This window comes from Mandrillus leucophaeus, unplaced genomic scaffold, assembly GCF_000951045.1.
Source record: "Mandrillus leucophaeus isolate KB7577 unplaced genomic scaffold, Mleu.le_1.0 Scaffold374, whole genome shotgun sequence".
In the NCBI taxonomy this organism is placed as follows: Eukaryota; Metazoa; Chordata; class Mammalia; order Primates; family Cercopithecidae; genus Mandrillus; species Mandrillus leucophaeus.
This window is the reverse complement of record NW_012103965.1, coordinates 43617-53999: the sequence shown is the minus strand read 5'-3', so window position 1 is coordinate 53999 and position 10383 is coordinate 43617. Positions and strand designations below refer to the sequence as shown.

The following is a 10383-nucleotide window of genomic DNA, read 5'->3' as shown; positions in this document are numbered from 1 at the left end:
ACCGCGCACTACCGCAGTGGGTACTTCCGCTCCTTCCGCTGCTGCTTCTTGGTCTTCAGGTTCTCCTCGTGCTTGTTGAGCCGGCGGCGCATGGCGCGTGTCTTCTTAGGCCGCAGGTCCAGGGGCTTGTACTTCTTGCCCTTGTAGAATTTTCTGAGGTTTTCTTTCTGAGTCTGGTTAATCACTGTGAGAACACGGGCGATGGATTTGCGGACGGCTCGTATCTTAGAGAGCTTGGAGGCCGCACCGCCCGTCACTTTGGCGACGCGCAGCTGGGACAGTTCCACCTTCAGGTCGTCCAGCTGTTTCAGCAGCTCCTCCTCCTTCTTCCCGCGAAGATCTCGAGCCTTGATCTTGGCCATTGCTGCACAGGCCCCGATCTTCTATTTGAGGGCTGCCCAAGACTCTCCTCTTACTGCCTTGCAGTTCTTGACTATGTTAATTCTCCAATGCCTCCCACAACAAGTCATCAAGTATTCCTTTGTCTCCTGTTGTCCTCAAAGCCTCAGCCTGGGCTGTTTGCTGCTAGGGCTCCGCTTTTCAACAGCTTTATACCCTCTCCATGTGCATGATTCTGGTTTCAGGGGTGTGGAAGAAATGGATTCTGATAATGCAATAGTATAATATCTAAAGCACTGCCGGTCCATGTACTCGACAAAGATTCATGTCCCAGGGGCTGGTCTAGGCACCACGGATACATTAGCGAGCCACCCGGACACACATTCCCAGCCTTACGTCATGGCCCTTCGCCGAGGGAGAGATGATAAGCCAGATAAGGAAGTCAAATGTTAGACAGTGATCCGCAATAAGGAGAAAAGGGGGAGGGGTCTGACATTTTAGATTGGGTGCCCAGGGAGGCCTTACTGAGAAGGGGCTTTTTAATTTCCATCACAGCCCTTTGAACAGAGAAGGGATTCAACATTTGTTGCACTTCTGGCAGCTGACAGGCCTTGCACACTTATATATCCCACATTTTCTTTTCCTCTCTAACTTAACAGATGAAGAAAGTGAGGCTCGGAGAAGGCAAGTAATTTTTCCTCATTAGAAACTGGTTCAGGCCGGGCGCGGTGGCTCACGCCTGTAATCCCAGCACTTTGGGAGGCTGAGGTGGGTGGATCACAAGGTCAGGAGATCGAGACCATCCTGGCTAACATGGTGAAACCCCGTTTCTACTAAAAATACAAAAAAAAAAATTAGCCAGGTGTGATGGCGGGCGCCTGTAGTCCCAGCTACTCGGGAGGCTGAGGCAGGAGAATGGCTCGAACCTGGGAGGGGGAGCTTGCAGTGAGCTGAGATCGGGCCACTGCACTCCAGCCTGGGCAACAGAGCGAGACCCCGTCTCAAAAAAAAAAAAAAAAGAAACTGGTTCTGACACCAGAAAGCCCACACTCTCTCTGCAATCTCACACTCTCTTCTTGAAATAACCAGGTCAGCCACTATGTTAGCCCACTTTATAGGAAAGGAAACAGAGGCCAAAAAACCTTGAGAGCTTGCAGAGCTGGGACTGGAGTTAATGTCACCTAATGCCCAGTCCAATTTTCTTTCTCCTTTAGCAGACTGGAAGCAATGAATATAGAATCTGTTTTGTTTTCTTTTGTTGTTGTTGTTTTGTTTGTTTGTTTTGAGATGGAGTCTCGGTCTGTCACCCAGGCTGGAGTGCAGTGGTGCAATCTTGGCTCACTGCAAGCTCTGCCTCCCAGGTTCAAGTGATTCTCCTGCCTCAGCCTCCCAAGTAGCTGGGACTACAGGCGCCTGCCACCACGCCCAGCTAAGTTTTTGTCTTTTTAGTAGAGACGGGGTTTCACCGTGTTAGCCAGGATGGTCTCGATCTCCATTTCCTGACCTCACGATCTGCCCGCCTCGGCCTCACAATGTGCTGGGATTGCAGGTGTGAGCCACCACGCCTGGCCTGTTCTTTTTTTTACTGGGGTACAGAAAGACACAAAAGACTCAAGGGCTTGTCAAAACTTCTATGCATGTGAAATGGTAGAAGTTGACTTAACAAGAAGGGAAAGTGACCAAATGACTCAGTACCCGATTTGCACCACACCACTCTCTCGAATAGCTGCGAGGAAGCACTTGCCGGTGGGAGGAAGGTCCACAGGCCAGCAACATGGGCATGACCTGGGAGCGTATTAGATGTGCAGAATCTTAGGCCCCATCCCAGACCTACTGGATCAGAATCTGCATGCTAAACAGGTGATCATGTGCATGTTAGAGTCTAAGAAGCCCTGCTCTGACTGCCCCATCCCATAGTGCAGTGACGCTGGGCGTCCTCACAGAGCAGTCAGCAAGCCTAGGTATAGTTATGGGAAGACTCATGCCAGGTAGGACGCAGAGCTGGGGTAACATGGGCAGAGGCCTCTGCAGAAGCTTAGCTCTGGTTGGCCGGGCGTGGTGGCTCACGCCTGTAATCCTAGCACTTTGGGAGACCGAGACGGGTGGATCACGAGGTCAGGAGATGGAGACCATCCTGGCTAACACTGTGAAACCCCATCTCTACTGAAAAAAAAACACAAAAAATTAGCCGGGCGTGGTGGTGGGCACCTGTAGTCCCAGCTACTCGGGAGGCTGAGGCAGGAGAATGGTGTGAACCTGGGAGGCGGAGCTTGCAGGGAGCCGAGATGGTGCCACTGCACTCCAGCCTGGACGACAGAGCGAGACTCTGTTTCAAAAAAAAAAAAAGAAAAAAAAAAGCAGCTTAGTTTTGGTTCCCCCAGCAGCAGCAGCTCATTTTGGAGAGACTGACTGAAGGGGAGGGGTATGGGATGGTGGTGTTCCTGTTTCACTTTACTGTCCCATTGAGACTAGGACTGGCGGGAGAGAGTTTCTCTATGATCTGCTGAAACCTGGGAAGGAATCTGCAAGAATAAACAGAGACTTTAGAGTTTACCAATTCTGATATTTGGAGGCCTTTGCAAGATTTAATTCAATTATTTATTGATGACCTACCATGTACCAGACACCAGGAATACAAAGGGAATAAAATGTCCTAGTGTTGTATTGGGAATGGAGGGTCACATTCTTGCATGTGTCTGTGTTTGGGGATGAGATGAGTCGGGGGCAGACCTCCAGGGATAAAGCAATTGTATGCCTGGTGTCACCTGGGTCCTGAGGGGCAGGACAAAGGACAGATTAAGGAAGGCTTCCTGGAGGAGGTGGCTCCTAAGCTGTCAAGTAGGCTAAGAAATGCTCTATGCATGGGCTAACCCATTCCGTACACTCACCACACACACTCACTCACATGCACTCACACACGAACTCCCACCCACACACACATCTGCATCCACACACAGGCATGTATACCTACTCCATCCACACACACACTCACATGCATGTATATCTACTCCATCCACACACACTCACAGCATGTATACCTACTCCATCTACACACACACTCACATGCACTCACAATCTCCCACCCACACTCACACATCTGCATTCACACACAGGCATGTATACCTACTCCATCCACACACACTCACAGCATGTATACTTACTCCATCCACACACACACTCACATCCTCTCACATACAATCTCCCACCCACACTCATACATCTGCATCCACACACTCTCACAGCATGTATACCTACTCCATCCACACACACGTATAGGCATATTCACCCCCACCCACATATGTGCACGTATGCCTACACACACACACACACACACACACACACACCCACCACACATTGTAGTATTTTTCTGGGGAAACAGAGAAACAGTCACTCTTTTGAAGAACCTCAGAAACTGCACAATAAGAGCTCTTGATTTATCATCAAAATTCAGATAAAGTTGAAGGTCTAACTTCCAAGAAGATCTTCTAGACTGTTTTCCAGATTGTTATAAATGCATCTTCAGACATGAAGGAGCACCTCACGGTTGCACTCAGATACCTCCTGGGATGTGATTTAGTGCTGATGATTATCGTTATATGTCAGTGAATATAGTTTGATGAAAACTTTTAGGGAAACAAGTTTTCAGAAACTGTCCCCAGATTTACCGTAGTAGTAGTCAACTCTGAGGATGCATTTTTTGACCAGGCAACTATTGTTGGGGGTCTTATACCTGGCTTGGAGAGGTGCGTTTGTGCCTTTTAGGTAAGATGGGGAATAGCAGGCCCCCAGACTTAAGAGCTACAAGTGATAAAAGATAAATTGATCCTTAACATTTTTCCCAAGTCAGAGTTCTCATTATTTGTCTCCTTGATGCCAACAGAGTAAAACGCAAAATGGCTCACCACATGGTCAAAGCCCCTCCCTTTCAACTGGCCACATCCTGGCTTTCCCGTGCTCTTTCTACTGAACCAAGCTCTGTGTTCCAAGAAATCATCCTGTCCTCAAATCTCTGTACCTCATTCTCTGCCGAAGCCATGCCCAAGCAGTTCCCTTTGCCTGGTGTGTTTCCCTCTCCCATTTCCCTGCAACACTGCCTGTCAACCTCTTCAATGCGAAGTTCCAGCCCCACCTTCTAGAAGCTTCCAGAAGCCACTATTGGGTTTTGGCATTAAACAAACTGTGTTCAAACTCCAGCTCTGTCATTGAAGGGTGAGTCTGAGTATGTGGGTCCTTTTGAGCCCCTGTTTTCTAATCTTTAAAAAGAAGGGAGGGGAAAATATTTACTTCACACTTTTATGTAGTTTTTCAAAGATTAAATGAGACAATGTGAGTGAAACTGACTAGCATGTAGGAGATAGTCAAGAAATATTTCAGTGGATAATGGCATTTCTCTCCTGATTAGGTTGGATTAACCCTCTCTTTTCTACAGTCCAGAACGTTCTGTACCTCATAAGCTGCCTTGGATCTGAAGTTTCTGTATTTGTGAGGTGGACTCATCTTGGTTTCTTGCCTGGTGACTTTAGCATAATCCTTGCTCAAAAAATGAAATGAAATGAAATAGACTCTTTGCGTATCGCTTTTTTTCTGCGACATTCCTTCTAACAGCCGCCAAGCCTGAAGACAGCAAAGCTGCCCAGACTTTTCTCCTGGGCGCCAGCCCCTCCTGTCTGACTGCTCAAAAGAATCTCAGCACGCAGGTCTCACAGGCACCTCAAATCCAGCCTGTGGAAACCTGAGCTGCCTGTGTTCATACTCCTATATCCTAGAACCATGGTTCTCAAATGTGGGTGCTTTGGCCCCCAGGTTACATGTGGCAGGGTCTGGGGATATCTTTTGTTTGTCACAACTAGGACAGAGGGTCCTTTGTGGAGTCTTGTAGGCAGAGGTCGGGGATGCTGCTGAACATCCCACAATGCATAGGACAGTCTCTGTAACAAGGAATGATCCTGCTCCAAGTGTCACTAGTGCCGGGTTGAGAAATCCTGATCTAGAGGGAGACTCTACCTGGTAGGTCAGGCCATGGCACCGCTTTGCTCACAATCCCCCATGGCTCCCACGTCCCTCAGAGTAAGATGCACACCCTCTGGGTGGAGGACACGGCCTGCAGGATTCCGCTTCCCCACCTGCTGAGCCTCGACTTCTTATCGCCTTCTCTCCCTTTCCTCCATCCCTTCTCCTCTTCCCCACCTTGCTTGTCTGCCCTGCCTCTCGCTGTGTCTCCAACACGCCTGCCTCAGAGCCTTGCACGGACGTTCCCTCTGCCTGGAATGCTCTTCCCTCAGTCACCCAAGTTCATCCCTTGCTGCCTTCAAGTGTCTGCTCACATGTCAGCTTCCCTGCAAGGCCATGCCTGCCCACCCCTGTTAAAGCCGCAGCCCTTCCCAGCATGCCATCCTTCTTGCTTGCTATAGGTTTTTCCATTGCACTGATCACCTTACAAATGGGTTTATTTATTGTATGATTTTTCTCTTTGCACTAGAGCGTGAGAGCCACAGGAAAGGGATATTTTTGTTTTGTTCACTGATATTTCCCACTGCCTGGTGCTCGAAAAATGTTTGCTGAATGAGTAAATAAGTCAGTATCATACTGTCCCCAACTTGCTCACCTTACCTCTATTTTGTAACTGATCTATGTAACCAACATTTAGCTGACACCCAAGTGTCAGAACCCAAACTTGCTTGAGTCTTCCCTTTCTCTGTCTTTTTTATTTTTTGAGATGGAGTCTCACTTCTCACTATGTTGCCTAGGCTGGACTTGAACTCCTGGGCTTGGCCGATCTTCCCACCTCAGCCTCCCAAGTAGCTGGCACTATAGGTGTGCACCACTGCACCCAGCTTATCTCTCTCTTTCACAGCTTTATTGAGATGTAATTCACATAAAATAGAATTCATCCATTTAAAGAGTACAAGTCAATGGGTTTTGGTATATCATACAGTTATGCAACCATCACTGCAACAGTCTTCGAATATTTTCTTTCTTTCTCTCTCTCTCTTTCTTTCTTTTTGACAACTTCTCGCTCTGTCACCCAGGCTGGAGTGTACTGGCGTAATCTCGGCTCACTGCAACCTCCGCCTCCCAGGCTCAAGCGATTCTCCTGCCTCAGCCTCCTGAGTAGCTGGGATTACAGGCACATGCAACTATACCCAGCTAATTTTTGTATTTTCAGTAGAGACAGGATTTCACCATGTTAGCCAGGTCTCGAACTCCTCAGCTCAGGCGATCCGCCTGCCTCGGCCTCCCAAAGTGCTGGGATTACAGGCATGAGCCATTGTGCCAGGCCCAAATATTTTCTCTACCCTCGAAGAAACCCCATATTCCTTAAATATCACCCTCTAGCTCCCCCTACCCCCACCGCCATTTCTCCTCATCTCTGGCAAACACTGATCTATGTGCTGACGACATGGGTTCTCCTGTTCAGGACATTTCATGTCAATGGAATCATACGACATTTGTCACTGGTTTCTTTGATTTAGCATACTGTGTTCCAGGTTCACCCATGTTGTTGCCTGTGTTAGTATTTCATTATTCTTATAGCCAAATAATATTCCATTGAATAGAGGCACTGCTTATCCAGGTGTCAGTTGACGGGCATTTGGGTTACTTCCAGTTTGGGGCTACTATAAAAATGCTGCTCTGGGTTGGGCGCAGTTGGCTCACAACTGCAATCTCAGAAGGGGTCTTAGGTGGGCGGATCACTTGAGGCCAGGAGTTCGAGACCAGCCTGGCCAACTTGGTGAAATGCCGTCTCTACTAGAAACACAAAAATTAGCTGAGTGTGATGGTGCGTGCCTGTAATCCCAGCTACTGGGGAGGCTGAGGCAGGGGAATCACTTGAGGTTGCAGTGAGCCGCGATCAGACCACTGCACTCCAGCCTGGGTGACAGAGTCAGACTCTGTCCCCCTGCCTCAAAAAAAAGAAAAGAAAAGAAAAAAGAAAAGAGAAGAGAAGAGAAAAGAAAAGAAAACAAATGAAAAGAAAAGAAAAGAAAAGGAAATGCTGCTCTGAACATGTGTGTCCATGTTCTTGGGTGGACATATGCTTTCATTTCTCCTGGGCATGAACCTGAGAGTGGGGCTGCTGGATCATGTGGTTACTCTGTGTGTAAACTTTTAAGGACCTGCCACTGGTTTTTCTTTTTTTCTTTTTTCCTTTTCTCTATGAATCCACATCCAACTCATAAGTATGGGCTGTGTTTCTCCCTCCTGAATCTGCTCACCTGCGTCTGCACGGAAACCACCTCTTCAGTTCATACCTGGAAGGCTACAGTGCCTGCTAATGGGGATCCCTCTCCACTGGCTCACCCTCACCTGCACAGGGCAGGGAGTTTCCCCTTCCTGACGCCGAGGCCACACCCCGGCCCATTCAGGGGTGCCTCTGGAGGTGGGACCCAGGCAGCAGTGCTTCCCAGAGCTCCCCAGGCAATTACAATGCACAGCCAAGCACCCGCTTCCTTCTGATCCACACTTTATCACCTGCCACCCAAGTGCCTTCATGACAGCAAATCTGATTGTGTGATCTGGATTCTCCTTGAAACCCCTCTGTGGCTCTCCGTGGCCTCCACAGTAAAATCCAAGCTCCTCAGGATGCACATGCATCTCAGTGACCTGCGTCCACCGCCACCCGTCTTGCCTCCTTCCTCTCCCTGACCCACGCTGCACATGCCACGCTGAGCTACATGTGTGCCTGCCCATCCACACCTCCACGCCTTGGGACAGGCTATTCCCTCTTCCTGAAGTGCCTGTTCCCATCTTTCATCCTCCTCTAGGAAGTCTTCCCTGACTGCTCTCCCTTAGCGGGCTGGGATGGACCCTCGTGCAGAGCCCCAAGCAAGCCTCTGTCCAGACCCTCACCACACCGCACTGTAACTGTGTTCACTGGCCTCTAGTCCAGGAGCGCCTCAAGGCCAGCGCTGGGATATCACTCATCTCTGGATCCTCAGCCTGTAGCTGCCTGACTCGTGGTAGGTGATGGGTTCTTTCTTTTTTTGGCATACGTGTGTTAGGGGATGTGATGAATGAAGGGGTGAGTGAATGAACACCCTCTGGCCTATGTAGAAGCCGTGACCAGGTGCAATCCTACCAGCTGCCCAACTGTGCTCTCCCGAGTCCCAGCAATTACCCTGGGGGCAGGCAGCAGGGCCTGCTCAACCCCCGACCTGGACCAGCGAGACCCGCGCACGTCTCCCTTGCATTGGGAACATCTACCTGCATTTCCCAGTCTCAGGCTCAGTGTGTTTCATTTCTCCAGCCATGGGGCCCAGCAGGTGTCAGCAGCAAAGGAGAACTGGGTGGGACAGTCCTTCCTGAAGATAAGGCAAAGTGCCCCAGCCCAGAGATCAATCCTGAAAATCCACTTTCAAAGGGATGAATAAGGTGGGACATCCCTGGTTCCTTCTTCAGCCATAAATCTCTAGACTTGGGTGGTAACTGTCCTCCTCTTGACAAAGCTGTAAAGAGCACGGCATAGCAGCAGTCAGGAAAGAGCATGCACAAGAAAGGTCCTTCTGGTGGGGCAAGGCCCACCTGTCCTGCCCCCGAGCTTTGCCTCCCTCCCCGCATGGGCTTCGCTGCCTCTGTGGGGACCTGTTGGAGGTTGCAGGGTTTGACCGCCAGTGCCGGAGGCTTCCGTGAGCATTTGTCCTATGAATACCCAGGCTCTGTTCTGCTGCTCAGCCCATGCCGATGCCACCTGACTTCCTGTGAATAAATGGAGCACTGTAAAGGGAGTCCAGCTCAGCTGCCCCCCATGTGATTGTGCAAGACTCACCTCCCCTCTTGAGGAGATCCCGGAGGCTGCTTTCAGCTGCAATGCCCCGGTTGCTCCTGTTTTGTTTTGTTTTTTGACACAGAGTCTCGCTCTGTCGCCCAGGCTGGAGTGCAGTGGTGCGATCTCGGCTCACTGCAAGCTCCGCCTCCCGGGTTCACACCATTCTCCTGCCTCAGCCGCCCGAGTAGCTGGGACTACAGGCGCCCGCCACCACGCCCGGCTAATTTTTTGTATTTTTAGTAGAGATGGGGTTTCACCGTGTTAGCCAGGATAGTCTCCATCTCCTGACCTTGTGATCCTCCTGCCTTGACCTCCCAAAGTGCTGGGATTACTGGCGTGAGCCACTGCGCCCAGCCTCCTTCTGTTTTTTTTTTTAGACAAAGTCTCTCTCTGTTGCCAGACTGGAATGCAATGGGCCGATCTTGGCTCACTGCAACCTTTGCCTCCTGGGTCCAAGTGACTCTCCTGCCTCAGCCTCCTGACTAACCGGTATTACAGGCACCCACCACCATGTCCAGCTAATTTTTTGTATTTTTAGTAGAGATGGGGTTTCACCAAGTTGGCCAGGCTGGTCTTGAACTCCTGCCCTCAAGCAATCCACCTGCCCTGGCCTCCCAAAGTGCCAGTTGCTCTTTCTGACCCATTTGAGAGCAAAGTTGTGTGAAGGTTTTCCTCTCAGGTCATGAATTATCAGGAAAACCATGTTTGGAAAGACCAGAGTCAAGCATAGTAAAAAATAAGAAACTTGAAAATAATGACTCTTTGTGTTTTGATTTCTCTTGAATCCAGCTTCTGTAACTGTACAGTAGCAGAGCAGTGCAGGGAACAGCACCGGACCACAGAGTCTCCAAATCCTTAATTCCATTCCACCCTGTCCCTGACTAGCAGTGTCATTGGGGTGAGTCATTTTTCCCTCTGTAGGCCTCAGTTTGCTGATCTGTAAAATGGGGATATTTAATGCCTTCCCAATTCATTCAACGGAGCCTTACAGAGAGCTTGCCATGTGCCTGGTCCAGTGCTAGGTAGGGAGACAGGTGAATAAGACAGACCCTTTTTTTTTTTTTTGAGACGGAGTCTCGCTCTGTCCCCCAGGCTGGAGTGCAGTGGGGTGATCTCGGCTCACTGCAAGCTCCGCCTCCCGGGTTCACGCCATTCTCCTGCCTCCGCCTCCTGAGTAGCTGGAACTACAGGCGCCCGCCACCACGCCCGGCTAGTTTTTTGTATTTTTAGTAGAGACGGGGTTTCACCATGTTAGCCAGGATGGTCTCGATCTCCTG

General features: G+C 49.9%; 1 protein-coding gene across 3 annotated transcripts in view; it reads right to left on the bottom strand.

The window, feature by feature from the left end:
* Window positions 1-373, bottom strand: part of LOC105546887 (60S ribosomal protein L35-like) — a 4894-nt gene extending 4521 nt beyond the window's left edge. The window contains exon 1 of one of the 3 annotated variants that reach the window (XM_011990199.1): window positions 81-373. In XM_011990199.1, the coding sequence (XP_011845589.1) occupies window positions 81-362 (282 nt within the window). In that variant the 5' untranslated portion in view covers window positions 363-373. Of the gene's footprint in view, window positions 1-7 lie in introns of those variants that run through there. The other 2 variants (XM_011990200.1, XM_011990198.1) reach the window with 2 other exon arrangements.
* Window positions 374-10383: the final 10010 nt, after the last annotated feature.